At 42.9% G+C, this 16243-nt stretch overlaps 4 protein-coding genes across 4 annotated transcripts; 2 read left to right on the top strand and 2 right to left on the bottom strand.

The window, feature by feature from the left end:
• Positions 1–1291: 1291 nt before the first annotated feature.
• Positions 1292–1798, bottom strand: DFJ58DRAFT_652468 (uncharacterized protein; the record flags this gene model as incomplete). Its single annotated transcript, XM_041381689.1, has 1 exon — positions 1292–1798. A coding segment is annotated over one exon (507 nt), but the record flags the coding sequence as incomplete, so codon positions are not given.
• A 6008-nt stretch (positions 1799–7806) lies between these two features.
• DFJ58DRAFT_837143 (uncharacterized protein) lies at positions 7807–10091 on the top strand (the record flags this gene model as incomplete). Its single annotated transcript, XM_041392349.1, has 14 exons — positions 7807–7843; positions 7973–8017; positions 8070–8168; positions 8220–8282; positions 8410–8474; positions 8561–8927; positions 8981–8997; positions 9061–9171; positions 9204–9370; positions 9450–9573; positions 9657–9685; positions 9717–9733; positions 9885–9929; positions 10051–10091. The coding sequence occupies 14 exons, from the start codon at positions 7807–7809 to the stop codon at positions 10089–10091; spliced, it is 1227 nt and encodes a 408-aa protein (XP_041249367.1).
• A 733-nt stretch (positions 10092–10824) lies between these two features.
• On the top strand, positions 10825–13100 carry DFJ58DRAFT_837142 (uncharacterized protein; the record flags this gene model as incomplete). The annotated part of the gene is made up of 10 exons (XM_041392348.1): positions 10825–11059; positions 11190–11344; positions 11664–11712; positions 11812–11886; positions 12338–12358; positions 12594–12625; positions 12672–12734; positions 12792–12866; positions 12924–12998; positions 13056–13100. The coding sequence occupies 10 exons, from the start codon at positions 10825–10827 to the stop codon at positions 13098–13100; spliced, it is 825 nt and encodes a 274-aa protein (XP_041249366.1).
• Positions 13101–13727: 627 nt separating this feature from the next.
• Positions 13728–14194, bottom strand: DFJ58DRAFT_837141 (uncharacterized protein; the record flags this gene model as incomplete). The annotated part of the gene is made up of 2 exons (XM_041392347.1): positions 13728–14125; positions 14164–14194. The coding sequence occupies 2 exons, from the start codon at positions 14192–14194 to the stop codon at positions 13728–13730; spliced, it is 429 nt and encodes a 142-aa protein (XP_041249365.1).
• Positions 14195–16243: the final 2049 nt, after the last annotated feature.

Raw genomic sequence — 16243 nt, 5'->3', positions numbered from 1 at the left:
TTAGACCACACATACATTGGAAATTTCCCATGGTGCAGGGGTGTCAGGGGGTCCTATTATGACCCAAAATTTTGGGCAAAAAAAAATGAAAATTGTGATTTTTTTTAAATAAAGGGTCCTGCAGACCTGGTTTCTATATTATTGTGACAGGACCCAACCTCTCTATGGCCTATTAATATATTTCATCTTTAATGATCCCCAGTGGTGTGAAAAGGAGGATGAGTGTGCAGATTTCTGAGTGGATCTGATAGGCAAATCATCAGCGAAGACTAGGGGCGAGCAAGATAATATGGGATATGAATATGTATCACCAAGTGACTTGTATGAGGCTAGCCTGAGGGTAATCATCACAGAGGGTCTGGTGCCACCCATAATGGCCTCGTGCTTTATCAATTAGCCTCTAGGTAGCCACACATTCTGCACTGTTGGCTCTGAGGAGCCTCAATCTGCCTACCCTTGAATCTGATTGTAGTATTCTCTCTATATTGTCACATAATAAGCATACTCTAGATATGTTTGTACTACTACTAACAACCATGATGCCTAGCAAGGCGCAACTATCTTGCAAGTCTCAAGTTGTATCTTTTGGCCTTGGCCACCATTTTGTGAGCCCATAAGCCCTATGATAGATGCTACATACTGTATCACACTATATGGTATGTATGTAATCTAACATGTCTGCAGTCATGCTTTTTACAATGGTGTGTGCTTTTGCAGGAACAATAGCACCATCTTAAGGCATCTGGCATGACAGTTGAACTTTGAAATGAGACTTATATTTTGAGAAGGGAAAGGGGCAAAATAATGAGCAGATCTGAGGTAGCAGAAAATAAGCTACATAAAGTGTCTTCCATACCTCATATCCAACTCTGAGAAAGAAAGTTGTAAAGCTGTGAGGGTGAGATAGTGAGATCAAGCCAATTGCCACTTGTGAGGTATCAAACACAAAGACATAGAATATACATTAAAACCATTGAGAGAGTCACTGGGAGAAAGCCAATATGCCTGTGAGGTATCGAGCGTCAAACACAAGGACATAGAATATACATTGAAACCATTCAGAGAGTCACTGGGGGAAAGCCAACATGTTTGTGAGGTATCGAGCATCAAACACAGGGACATAGTCCCCGTTTCCTGTTTCACATCCTGAATCACACAGAATGGAACATGATGAATAGCACTTGTCCCTGGATTCCCCTGACCGGGAGGGCTTGGTGGGCCGAGCCTCTTTTGTGTCTGATACATTAGTAAGTAACACAAAGCAATTAGCAAGGGTTCACTTACAAGGTTGTTACCTATGCTTTTTGAGACTATGTTGAGGTGCTCTTCCAGCAGCGGATGTTTGAGAGGATGGCACAAGAGCAGAAGAACTGGGAGTAGAGAAACTGCTGGATGAAGTGGACGGGGGAACCACGACGTCAGGATTTCTGAAAGTTGTGCTGCTGTACAGGTGATGAACGTGAAGTTGGTGCTGGTGGCCACCTTGGCCATGATAAATGATGTCGTAAGGGTGGATTCTGTTGCCCTCCACATACATCGAGATGACAATGTCATCTGGATGTGTAATTAATGTGGGTTTGTGGGCCTTCATATTGGCAGGTATATATGCTATCATGCAGACATACCAGACAGGCACACCAGCCATGTGGAGCTTGTTGCACATGTCACTTTCATGCGTGAAAGTGCCCATCCACTCTGAATTGATGGTGACAGTCCCAACGCCAGAGGAGATGTGAGGTTGGGCAATGAGAACCCAATCCATACAGGAGTGAATTTTGAGGAAGAGGCATTGGGCATCCGTGACGAAGATGAGGAGATCACAAAAGGTCCGGGGATGTTTTTTGAGCCGCGAGATACCATGTCGAAGAGAGATGACACGATTGATGATGACATCCTTTTTGCCTTGTCAATTGACCCTCCAGTCCTGTACATGTTTGTCTACTAATTTGAGGAGTGACTCCAGTCCTTCAACCTTGTCAGAGGCAAGTGTGCCTACAGGAAACAAATTGCCTGGGATGGTCTTGAAGTCCTTTTTCTTGGGAGTGTACCACGCCCAGTGAAGCGGGTGTGGGAATGGGTAAGCTTCCTTACAAGGAATGCAGACAGAATTGCAAAAGATGTTGTCATAGGCTTGAGGCCATTGAAAGCAGTTGACAACACTGAAAAGACCATTGGCACAGGCTTGTATGTTTTCTTCTTCGAAATGGTGGAACTTGGGAATGAATTGCATGTTGGGCATAGTGATGACTAGATTGTCCTGGACGGCGATGGTGAGGGCATCATAAGATTGTAACCAAGCTGCGGGACACATGCACATAAGGAAGTCAGAATGCTAAAAGACAAATATCACATACATGCACGAAGTGTTGGGTCACCCTTGAACATCGTCAGAGCATTGGGCATGATGGAAAACTGTGAAGGTTAGAAGATGTGCTGACAGGTATAAGGCAAACATAACTCAGAGTTTGGTATGGTATGGTGAGAGTCTAAGCGCTGGTCAGTATACAATTAGTGAGATAATCAAAAGGACACTTACCAAAAAGGAAGACATAGCTAAAGTGACAAGCACTATAATGTAAGATATGCATCAGGAGACATTGTAGATCAAAGATATCAAAAACTCACTGATGAGACCAACAAGTGAAATGTGAATCAATTGGCACACCTGCAAAAATAAAGTCTGCAGGAATGTGTGACGCACCAGGAAAGTCAAGGGCAAAGGCGAAACATGCCCAAGAGGGTCTTCAACCCCACTGGCGCAGCAAAGTATGAGCGACCGGGGCGACCCTCCAGACGCGAAGTCTAGGAGTGGGAGATCAGTAATGCGAAGTCAACTGATCAAATGAGTGAACAGCATGAAGCCAATTCAAAGCACCAGGAATCATTGTTGTTGGATCAATCACGGTGATGAGCTTGATGGGCTTGACATGTGATGAGCTGAGCGATGTGAGTGATGAAGGACATGTGAATGTTGTGGTCTGAGGGCAAAGAAGGAACTTGGAACTGGGGAAAGGGAATGCAGAGAAGGAAATGAGGAAACAAGGTGGGAACTTGGTGGGAACTTCTCAATTGAGTCAAAAAGTCAAAGTTTGCAGATGTTTGTGGACTTGTGGGAAAGTCCCACAATTCACAAGTTTCACTCTTTCATCCACATTGACAATACTCTGTCCTTTTATACTATCCTTGCTGCCCTCGATCCCGCCTTCCCTGCCCTCAATCTGATCATCCTGCCTTCCCCACCCTCCATAGGTCTAACAACAATGGTTCCTGGCACTTTGAATTGGCTTTGTGCCGTTCACTCATTTGATCAGTTGACTTCACGTCACTGATCTCCCACTCCTGGACTTCGCGTCTGGAGGGTCGCCCCGGTCGCTCATACTTTGCTGCGTCAGTGGGGTTGAAGACCCTCTTGGGTGTGCTTCGCCTTTGCCCTTGACTTTCCTGGTACGTCACACATTCCTGCAGACTTTATCTCATTTTGCAGGTGTGCCAATTGATTCACATTTCACTCGTCAATCTAATCGGTGAGTTTTCAATATCTTGCATGTATAATAATGTCTCCTGATGCACATCACACTTTACACCACTTTCAGATCTCATCACACACATTTATCTATGCCATCGGTGAGTCACATCTACACTTCATTCATATAGCGACATTCCATTCATACGTCAACGGAGGATATTGTTTCCTTTCAAACCACCCAACTACTCAACAATCTGTTAAGACTTCGCTAATTGGTGAGTGTATTTACTTTATTCATTTGTGACAAGCGCATAGACGTGACCATTTAGGATACCACTATCATCCAACTGATGTGATCAATGTCACAAGTACCTGCACATCAACAGCCACCTCACACTTACTTGCCCATCTGTTGGCCAAACTGTACGTATAACTTACAGTGGCTCAAAAAACTGTCCGCATGTTTTGACATTTTTCACTATCTATGATATTGTGTGAGAATGAACAAATTCCTCAAGGACATACTTATACCACATTGTAGTATGGCTTCAGGGCTTTTATTTGAGCCCTACACCGTGGGAATCGGCGGAGATATGGTGGAGATATAAGGCTTATAAAATGATGACTCATGTGGACAGTTTTTTTGAGTGTATATTAAAACTATATAAATCATTATTTATGACACCATAAAAATCATGCCACTATTATATAAATTATAAAGTGGTGTCATTATGTTATTTTATGACTATATCTAACTATATAAACCAGAATATCTCATGTATCATAGTCATAATCACCATGAAAGCCATCTCCTCTGCTCAAAGAGATAATATCCTCTCTCTGTCTTATGCTGGCCTCTCTGCTCGCCAAATTTCCTCTAGAACTGGAATATGCAAGTCCACTGTGGCCAAGTTCATCAAAGAAAGCCACCCAGACAAGGAAAACTCTTGTGGAGGACGTCCATCCAAGCTTACCTCTACTGACAAAAGGGCTATTATCCAACATATCACTACAGGAAAGGCTGATAATGCTGTCCAAGCCACCCATTATATCAATTCCACCATCACTACCCCTGTCTCTTCACAAACTGTGAGGAATGTTCTCAAGGCAGCTCATCTCAAGGCAGTAACAAAGAAGAAAAAAGCCTCTTCTCTCCATCAAACATAGGCAGAGAAGACTAGCCTTTGCCTTAGCTCATCAACACTGGACTGTAGAGGACTGGAAGCATGTTATATGGTCAGATGAGACCAAAATCAATAGGATTGGGTCAGATGGGAAGGTGTATGTATGGAAAAAGAAGGGAGATGGCCTAACAGACAGAGAGGTTAATGGGACTGTCAAGTTTGGAGGAGGTTCTTTAATGGTATGGGGCTGTATGGGATGGAATGGTGTGGGAATGCTTGCTGAGGTTGAGGGGAAGATGAATGCTGAGCAGTATGTGGACATTTTAAATGACCACTTGCTGCCTAGCTTGGCAGAATCAGGGATTGATGAAGAAGATATCATTTTCCAACAGGATAATGATCCCAAGCACACATCCAGAAGAGCTAGGGAATGGTTTGAAGAACATAACATCAATGTTCTTGACTGGCCAGCACAGTCTCCTGATGTCAATGTCATTGAACATCTCTGGGGAACACTCAAGAAAAAGCTTCAAGCCTATGAAAACCCCCCTAAAGGAGTATGGGAGCTTTGGGAGAGAGTAGCAGTGGAATGGGGGAAGATCACAGCTGAGGATTGCCAGAAATTAATTGAGAGTATGCCTAGAAGGATAGAGGCAGTAATTAAAGCCAAGGGAGGTCATACAAAATACTAGAATACCTGGTTATTACTGTAAAATACTTGAGTCAAAAAACTGTCCGCATGAGTCACCATTTTGTGAGCCTTGTATCTCCACCATATCTCCACCGATTCCCACGGTTGTAGGGCTCAAATGAAAGCCCTGAAGCCATACTACAATGTGGTATAAGCATGTTTTTGAGGCATTTGTTTGTTCTCACACAATATTATAGATAGTGAAAAATGCCAAAACATACGGACAGTTTTTTGAGCCACTGTATGTTCTTGATACCATATTGTAAAATCCTGATTTATTCTTAGGAAACAAGCACCCTTCATATTTCTCAACGTTCATCCGCTAGTGGCTGGTGCTCAACAAGGTATATCTTACATGTTCTGCTATACATTTAGCATCTGACTTATTCTTAAGCAACTGGCAGGCTTGGGTGTGCCTCTGACCGCTGACCAACCAGCAATTTGTCTTCTCAAAACATAAGTTCTCAAAACAGTTGGATTTAGCCAATCAGTCAGATCCATCCCGCTCATTTTTGTATTAGTCAGGGTCAGCTGCATCTTTCATTGGCCAATCTCGCCGTCAGGGTTGTATATCAGTGGGCCTCAACCTCTCCTGTCTTGGATCTCATTCCAGATTTGCATCAATGTATTAGGAGTGTTGCTTTGTAGGTGCTCACTACCACTGATTTGTCCGCTAACTTTCCTTGGCTGCCAGACATGGTTTTCATTGGCTTATCTCCCAGCCAGCGATGCACTTGTTTCATTTTAGTCAGTCTCAGACTTGACCAATCTAAAGGATCCAGGCACTGTACGTAGCCACCCACCTTTGATCCATCATTGAATTCCAGTAAGGCCAAGGTCAATATATTTTTTTCCATTATTTAGCACTAACCAGGTTTAGCTTCAGTGCTATACCCTAGCGTTTATGGCAACAATGTCCGCAGTTCAGACTATAAAGGTAATGAGTCTCTCAAGTCTGAGTGCGTCAAATTCCACTTTCTCAATCCAATACTGTTTGCAGTTCACCATCTTCTACTATCCATACATTGTCTGACTTCGTGTTGACCAAATATTGTTGAGCAAACTTTGAGTTCTCAACTTGTATTCCACGTATCTCCATGATCATAGAAATACTATCATTTCTCTTGAAAATGCCCGCTGTTACTACCTGCTCAGGTCGTCATGTCAGGTGTCACCCTCTGCCTGATAAACCCAAGGTATTCTTTTTATTTCCTTGATGTCTGTAGTAGCTGACTCCTGTCATGTCAAGACTCACAGCAAGGGAGCGGACATTCATACTGAGTCTGGTGCAGACAACATCCAGGCAAGTATTTTTTTTCAAAGTTTGTCAATCATGATTGATTTTCCATTACTTAGTCCCCCCAGCCTTAAAAATGCCCCTGCCCTCATCGTCGCACTGGGCCTAAGAGTGTTATGGTCGACAACAACGATGATCCACAAGAAGTAAGCTATGTCTGCAAATATGTCAGTGTCCCCACTAACTTCTTAGTCATCTACAACTCGTTGTCGTCCTCCACCCAAGCCTCATCCACTTGCACGGTGTCATGCATGGTATGGAGTTCATACCATGACATATATGAATAGCAGTATAAAAGGAGATGAGTAGAGGAGTGTACAAAGGATATACTTCTCACTTATGTAAGCTTTGTTTCTATTTATTTAGTTGTATTTGTAGTTTCTGTCTCTTTCCATTATTTGTTTATGTTTATTCAGCCACTTGATTACATCAGTGAGCCACTCAGATGTGTTTGTAAGCATGTTATGTGACTGGTAATATTCTGATTTGTAAGGACTTTCCATGACTCATCATGTTTTGTCATGATTCGTCATACTTTATAATATTTTACAGTGCTTTGTAATATTTCACTCTTGTACTTTAGTAAGCAGCTGATTCAGCACACCAAAAGGCTTGGTTTGTAAGCATAATCTTACCAATCCAGTGATGACTCATTGCTTAGTAAGGATGATTTCTAAAATGTATATAAGGACTCCATTCTCACATAATATATTAAGTTTTTCCCCTTCCATTCTTTTCCCAAACCGTGTGGGAACGTAGGAATTTGAAGTCAGGAGTTTTCCCACTTTCTGTCTCAACACTGTGAGATCACGAAGAAAGTGAAGGCCTACAAGTTGCCTTTGAAAACAATCGTATTCTTTAGTCTAGATTGATTGTATACTATCGTACAGGGATTGCCTATACAATAATCTATCGTTTTATCCATCGTTTACGTATTCGTGCCACATTCAGTTCAGAGGTTCATATTACCTACTAGGTTTAAGTTAACCTGACAAAATATATACTACTCCTTTACTATCAAGAAGTGATCTAGCAAAGAAGTAATTTATTACCCTTTGGCCACCCACGAACACCACGTTATCAACCGAGAAGTAGAAGAAATCCATTGACCGTGAACTTGAGGAGCTGGCACCTTAGTCTTAAAGAATACAATTGTGATAGTCATTGTATTCTGATCAACATATAAGACCCTCAAGTAAGAAGACAATGGTCCAAACATTCTGGCCCCATGACCTCATCTGCTGAGGAGGAGATTTTTGAGACCAGTTTCTCAAGGCACTCATCAATGATTCAAAAGACCCCTGATGTCGCTACAGATCAACAATCCCGCATGTCTCATGTTCAACTTGCTGATGGCACTTAATTGACACGTGCTGAATTCTACTCCCTTGCAGATGAAGAAATATCCGCTGATGCCCAAGATGGTGATGTAGAAACAAGTACAGTTTTTATTGTAGTGTGAATGTCCTGTATTGACTTGTTGCCTACCAGCTCCTGCATTAATTACTGAAGCACACAGCACTACTGCGAGCAAGGATCCAAATCCTGCCTCTGAAATTCAATCAAACGACCCCAATGGTGGGACTTCAGGTGAGATAGTCATTCTTTCATATTTCATAGCTTCACTAATTGTGAATATAGCTACTCCTACTGAGTTGCACAACACAGGGCATGGCAGCAAGGATCATGGCAAGGATACTTCAGGTGAGCCATAGTCATTCATCTATATCTAATACCTCAACTAATTGTGCATACAGCTGCCTGTGCTGAGACACAGCACAGAGGATGGTGGAAATAATTCAGCTACTCCTGCTATTGGCCGCCCGCATAGGTCATGCGGCATCAAGTCATATGCACCTGATCGCAATGACAGTGAAGAGAGCTCTCCATCTGACAGTGACTGGGCTGCTGACCAAGAGCAGCACAAGAAAGCACAATGAGCTGCTGTTTATGCTGCTGCGAATGATGGTGACGACGACAAGGGTTCCCCTGCAAGCAACCCATCATCTCCATCTCGGTTGATGGCCACACAAAAGCAAAAGTTCAAGGTAATGGCGGATGTCAATGAAAATAATGACAGCGAAGACGAGGACGACAAAGAAGACTTTGTGAAGACCAAAGGGAGAATTCCTCAAGCAGGTATCTCGAAGGTGCAGAAGCTTAGGAAGAATACATTGGAAGCTGCCAGAGCACTCAGAAAAGAATATGGGAAGAGTGCGAGGACGATCCTCATCGAAGCTGGGTTGACGATGAAGGCCACCCGGAAGGAGTCTCCATGGAACCAACATCAGACGTGGTTCACAGCTACCTGCCCCCCGTCTGAAGGAGGATCAGGAGCTGTGTCACCAGGTGTGTTGCGGTCTTCGTTATTGATTTCTTAATGCTAACAACTTTTGCAGCAGATTTAAAGGCTTGGAAGGTGAAGCAATGAGCTCATTACAAGGCCCACCCACACAGTGACCCTCAGCACGCATCAGTGTAGAAGAAGATCCTGGAGAACTGGGATCATGCTGTCGCAGGTTCAACCAAGGACCTTACATCACGATCTGCTGCAGGTCTGATGATGGCTGTTTGTGATGCTTTCACAAAAACGGTAAGTGTTGTATTCATGCGACCTTGATCCAGAGACTAACTACAATCAAGGCTGCATACTGGCATCGCACCCATGGCATTCACATTGCTGGTGTTGCAATATTCCCTGGTGACAAAGAGGCAGGCTGCCAAGCATCAGGACTGTTCGCTGGCTCCGACATGGTCAAGGCCCTCATCAACTCACACCAACTGGATATCAAGTGTTAGCTAGATGAGCTCACCACAATCCTTAAGTGTGTCTTGTATTAATTATAGGTGTCAGTGCTAAATTACTTCCAGGTACAAAGACTTGGAGGCCGCACATGCCAAAGGGAAGACTTTCAGTTTGCTCCCCCCTTCTTCCACCACTTCAAATGGTACCCTCTTGTACAACGGCAAGCCAGCCAGGGATAGGAACAGAAAGGTGGCGCCCATGATGATCAGTGAGAAATTTGTACATTTTTTAATTGCAGTGTATTTCTACTGTACTAACTATATATTGTGTAGCTGAGGCCAGCCACCCGCTGTCATGCATGGTATGTGACTCATACTATGACATATACATAGCAGGAGTAATAAGGAAGGTATAATACACCAGATTGTATCCTATCACCAAGTTACCCCATCATTTTTCCCTTAGTTATTAGCTAGTATTTTCACTTTCAAAACTTCACTTCCATTTTCCATGTATTTCTATTTTGTTCCATGGGATTCTATCTCTTTTCATTTTTCTAGGCATATTTAACCATCAGACTTCCTCTCCAGTCACAAAGCATGTTTGTAAGCTTGTCATGTGACTGGTTAATAATCTGATTTGTAAGGATTCAACTTGACTCATCATGTTTGTGTCATGATTTGTCATGCTTTGTAAGACTTGCAAGTATATTTATAACCTACTTAGTAAGAAGGCTGATTCAGCTCACTCAAAAGATTGGTTTGTAAGCATGTTCTTACCAATCCTTGGGATGACTCATGTCTTTTATTCATCTTTCTTTGTAATATTACATTGTATTAATAAGCTAGTTAGTAAACAAGCTGACTCAACACACCAAAAGGATTGATTTGTAAGAATGTTCTTACCAATCCATGTGCTGAATCATGCTTAGTAAGATGGCCTCCAAAAAGGTATAAAAGGAGCCCATTTTGCCACTGTCAATCCAAGCTTCCCACTTTAAACCCTGTTCTCAAATCAAGTGAGATTACCTAAGAAATAAAGTGCAGGCAAAACTGGTGCCTTGAAGAAAGACTAAGAAATATCTATCTGAGTTATATACTACCTTACAGGGGCTGACTATATAATAAACTAACCTTCTAAACTTAAAACTAAACTTCACTCATACAAATAACCTCTCTCTTTTACAGGAAGGGAGACACAAGCTAAGGGAACTACTTCACACTGAGGCAAATTTTCATAGGGTGAAATAAACCTTTTCAATTGAGAAAGGCCTCAAAGCAAACCCACAGAGAGAAAGCAAGAAGGGGACATTTTTAAGTAAACCCTCCCAAGAACTCACACATTATCTACCACAAAAACTAGAAAAGTTGTAGACTGTGTACTTAAGGACTGGCAAGAAGTCTTATCCTATATAGTTGTGCTGTTACTATATACGTGTTGTATATAAGACCCTTAAGTAAGAGGACACCGCTCAAAACCTCAAACAGTAGGTGGTTGACCATGTTGGACATCCTGTATGCTGAGAAGCTTTGCATACATGACTGGCCCACTGGTGTTCCCCCGCCTGGCCCCAATTTTAACCTCAAGGCTCTATCTGCAAGTCAACTACATGTGTTGGTTGCTCCATATCTCAGGATTCATCTCGGAGCCATGTACGAGGCCAAGTTAGGCCTTGATGACGACGACAGCGAGGCAGAGGCAGTGAAGGCAAAGAAGTGCAAAGGCAATCCAAGAAGTCAGGTGACAAGGGAAGGAAGAAGGGGCCGATTGCAGAGGAGCCGAGGGTAACATTGCATATCAGCAGATGGCCTGAAAGTACATATTGGATACTGCAAATCATACATGAGCTGATATCACAACCACAGGTGATATTCTTGCTCTTGAGACACAGGCCACAAACGTGTGTCTCATCCCACTCGTCATCGACACTGATGGCAGGGTCATTCACTCCCTCCAAGACTCAGAGAAGTTCATCAAGGACCTTCCACAAGACGACACTCCTGGATGCCGCACCAATGAGGTAATCAAAAAACCTGCAATCTCTAATCCAGCAGCTTCACGCTCAACTATGGGAGCTTTGTGCCCCAACCAGACAGCTTCACGCTTCAACAATGCAGCTCTGAGCTCCAACCGTGAAGCTTCGTGCTCTCATCAATATACTAACTGAGCTATCTATGAGGATCTCCCACCTTCATCGCCACCCCAGGAAGCCCCACGCTCACGTCACCCTACTAACTGAGTCTTTGATGACCTCCTGCCTTTGTCACCATCAACACCATCTTCGCAATTCTCGTTTCCCCCTCCTATTTCATGCTCGTCAACTCCTGTGCCAACCTCAGGTTATTCGCATGTCCGGTCCTGCTGTGGTGAACAAGTTTTGGCTGGGCTGTAGGTAAAAGCACCTAACCAAAATATATGAGTCTCCTGCTCTGCCTAGCTGCTACTCCTGCTAGCAAGAACATTTGACCCTAAAGGATCTCTGACTAGGCTCAGGCTCAAGGAAAGAGAGTGAGGAAGGTACCCCAAGTCAAGGTGAGAAAGCCATGTTCCAGGAGCTATCTGGTGAGCTGAGAAGCTACAACTAGGAAAGCTACAACTAGGGGATGCTACTGAATAACCCAAGTGAATGGGGAGCAACCAAAGAACTGGAAACAAGGGAAACTAGGTAATGACTGTAGAGTCCTAGGTAAAGAGTGAATCGATTATGTAAGCAGCAAAAGTGCGAACCTAATCTAAGGAAAGTGTCAATAAGACCTGCATAGTGAAAACTGCCTTTGCAAGGCTACAGAAAGTTTGAACACCACACCACCCTTGATATGAGCTGTCCCACAATGGAGCACTTCGATATCAACATGCATATAACGATGTTATGCCAACATACAATCCAGATATTTGCAAATGGACTCGGCCACTAATTGTGCTTATTCCTTTCATATGTTTTTTGTATGTTTTTCTTATGCATTCACATGTTTGTCTCATCACATATGCTTCAAGTTACTTATGGTACATGTAGGCCTCGTCTTATGTTCAAAATGTGTGTTTGTTAACCATTGATGTTGGGTGAGAACCCAATAATTTTGATAAATGTTCAAAATTACTGAGTCCTTGCACAATCTTATTACGATCTAAATCTAACATTTATTTTTGCTTGCTGACTTATGCTTTAGACTTCGATATCAACTTCCAGAATACATCTGATTGCAAATACATCTGATTTTGCTACCTCAACTTCATCTCCCGTCTAATCCAACTATATGAAATGATTCAAGGCACAACATATGTGGTTGGAGACGTCATAATGGTATGTCCCACCTTTACTCTTGTAATCTCATTTAATATTGCTACAGGAAATCCATCAGCCGGATGACGAATTGGAGTTGCATATGGACTTTGATGCGGACTTTGTCCTGGTGAGCACGGCTTACTATATTCCACTTCTTTTGATTGACCAATATTTCAATTTTTAGCAAGAAAGCATGGTTATCACGCACGCGGCTGATGAATTGGAGTCACATATGGACATTGATGCAGACATTGTCGCAGTGAGCATGTCATACTATATTTCACTTCCTTTGATTGACCAATATTTCAATTTTTAGCAAGAAAGCACGGTTATCGCACAGGTGGCTGATGAATTGGAGTTGCATATGGACTTTGATGCAGACATTGTCGTGGTGAGCATGTCTTACTATATTCCACTTCCTTTGATTGACCAATATTTTAATTGTTAGCATGAAAGCATGGTTATTGCCAAGGTGACTGATGAATTGGAGTGATGTATGGACATTGATGCGGACATTATCATGGTGGGCACGTCATACTATATTTCACTTCCTTTGATTGACCAATATTTCAATTTTTAGCACAAAAGCATGGTTATTGCACAGGTGGCAGATCTATATACTTCTCCTGACGTCTAAGTGAATATCACACACCCCACTCTTGTAATGGCCCAGTAAGTTTCTGCTATGGAAATTTCACCCCCCCCCCCCTTCCCCCCATCACTATACCTTTTATATCAACATTTCATTGAGTCATGCTAATCAACACTTGTGTACACCATATTCTACTCCATACCATTGTGTGATTGTATTACGACAATGTTACTGTAATTACATGCTGAATCAGACGAGTTCTCCACAATTACACCATGTAATACAATTAAAATCACGCTGCATATAACATCCTACCTTACACTCCAATCAGCACACCACAGAAGTTGGCAGTGACACATATATCATCATGAGTCACAACATGTCACATGGGCTGATTTCACACTCAATTCAGCAAGCAAGAAAATTGGTGTTAAGCATGAATATTGGAACAAGCAAGCATAGTATTGACTGGTAGATATACCTAAGGACAAGGGTGACCATGATTAGTGCCATGGTTGTATACAGAGATTATGTGTAGACTAGCCCTATCTCCTGTCTCCTGTCCTTCCCATAATTGATTGTGGGCCTATCCCATCCACTGTGGTCCTTCCCATAATTGATTACGGGGCTATCCCATCCTCCATAGTCCTTCCCATAATTGATTCCGGGGCTATCCCATCCTCCGTGGTCCTTCCCATAATTGATTCCGGGGCTATCCCATCCTCCGTGGTCCTTCCCATAATTGATTCCGGGGCTATCCCATCCTCCGTGGTCCTTCCCATAATTGATTCCGGGGCTATCCCATCCTCCGTGGTCCTTCCAATAATTGAGTATGGGCCTATCCCATCCACTGTAGTCCTTCCCATAATTGATTATGGGGATATCCCATCCACTGTGGTCCTTCCCTTGATTGATTACGGGCCTTTCTCATCCACCGTGGTCCTTCCCATAATTGATTACTGACCTTTCCCATCCACTGTGGTCCTTCCCTCCATATCAACCCTAAGCTTTCCATTGCCATTATCCTTCCAAGATTCTCATATATATCAACCATGCCTTTCTACCACCATGCTTCTTCCAAACCCTTTGTCTATGTCAATCCCAACCTGAAATCTGGATCTATTCATCATGTTCCATTCTGTGTGATTCAGGATGTGAAACAGGAGACGGGGACTATGTCCCTGTGTTTGACGCTCGATACCTCACAAGCATGTTGGCTTTCTCCCAGTGACTCTCTCAATGGTTTTAATGTATATTCTATGTCTTTGTGTTTGATACCTCACAAGTGGCAATTGGCTTGATCTCACTATCTCACCCTCACAGCTTTACAACTTTCTTTCTCAGAGTTGGATATGAGGTATGGAAGACACTTTATGTAGCTTATTTTCTGCTACCTCAGATCTGCTCATTATTTTGCCCCTTTCCCTTCTCAAAATATAAGTCTCATTTCAAAGTTCAACTGTCATGCCAGATGCCTTAAGATGGTGCTATTGTTCCTGCAAAAGCACACACCATTGTAAAAAGCATGACTGCAGACATGTTAGATTACATACATACCATATAGTGTGATACAGTATGTAGCATCTATCATAGGGCTTATGGGCTCACAAAATGGTGGCCAAGGCCAAAAGATACAACTTGAGACTTGCAAGATAGTTGCGCCTTGCTAGGCATCATGGTTGTTAGTAGTAGTACAAACATATCTAGAGTATGCTTATTATGTGACAATATAGAGAGAATACTACAATCAGATTCAAGGGTAGGCAGATTGAGGCTCCTCAGAGCCAACAGTGCAGAATGTGTGGCTACCTAGAGGCTAATTGATAAAGCACGAGGCCATTATGGGTGGCACCAGACCCTCTGTGATGATTACCCTCAGGCTAGCCTCATACAAGTCACTTGGTGATACATATTCATATCCCATATTATCTTGCTCGCCCCTAGTCTTCGCTGATGATTTGCCTATCAGATCCACTCAGAAATCTGCACACTCATCCTCCTTTTCACACCACTGGGGATCATTAAAGATGAAATATATTAATAGGCCATAGAGAGGTTGGGTCCTGTCACAATAATATAGAAACCAGGTCTGCAGGACCCTTTATTTAAAAAAAATCACAATTTTCATTTTTTTTTGCCCAAAATTTTGGGTCATAATAGGACCCCTGACACCCCTGCACCATGGGAAATTTCCAATGTATGTGTGGTCTAAAGTTGGTTTTTTCAAAAAAGGCTGGTGGTCTTTCCCATGCAAAAATTATTTTGACCCCTGGACCATGCTCAATACATTTCATTTTGGATCCTATACACTCGGGGAAAGACCACACAAACATGGCCAGACCACCTGAAAAGTACCCCCTAGGTGAAAACCTCTATAGGTATAATACAACCTAAGAGGTACCTGAAATGGGGTGACCAAAGTGGAGTTGGCGCATTGAACATGACACTTGTCACATTTGAGAGGAGGGTTCTGGACGTCTGAATGGCAACCACTCAATATAAGTGAGGGCTCTGCTGTATGCTCCAAATTGACAAGGGAGAGAGAATATAGTGTGAACCTGAGCCATTCACACCTGCATGAGATCACTGTCAGATATGATCCTTGAGTGACCAAAAAAAACTTACCATCAAGAGTCCGCAAGTGTGATGACTGAGGCCTGTCTGATATCAGCACCATGTCAAACCAGGCTGGGCAACTAGGCTTCTGACCTGACACAACTACTTCTGGCATGGCTCTAATGTGCCACCACTTTGGTACATCACTGACTTGTTGATCAGGTGGCGCTATGATGACCACTTGACGATAAACATCAAAATGGTTGTGAAGGCAAGGTACAATGGTGGTGTGTGGGAGGTTCTTGCGAAGGAAAGTTTGGAGAGCGGTGAGAAAATCGATAGCACCATGCACTGTCACAATTTTTGCAACTGTTTGGTGAGGATGTGCCAGCACCTTTGCAAGGATGTGGGTTATTTGAACTTGTTCGGCAGTAGTAAATTGTGAGCTCAGTGCAGTGATGGGAGAGTCTGAGTCTGAGTCAGGACCA

Source organism: Suillus subalutaceus (genome assembly GCF_016647625.1).
Source record: "Suillus subalutaceus strain FC151 chromosome Unknown DFJ58scaffold_8, whole genome shotgun sequence".
Lineage (NCBI taxonomy): Eukaryota > Fungi > Basidiomycota > Agaricomycetes > Boletales > Suillaceae > Suillus > Suillus subalutaceus.
Note: the sequence above shows the minus strand (reverse complement) of the source record. Positions and strands in the feature narration are given on the sequence as shown.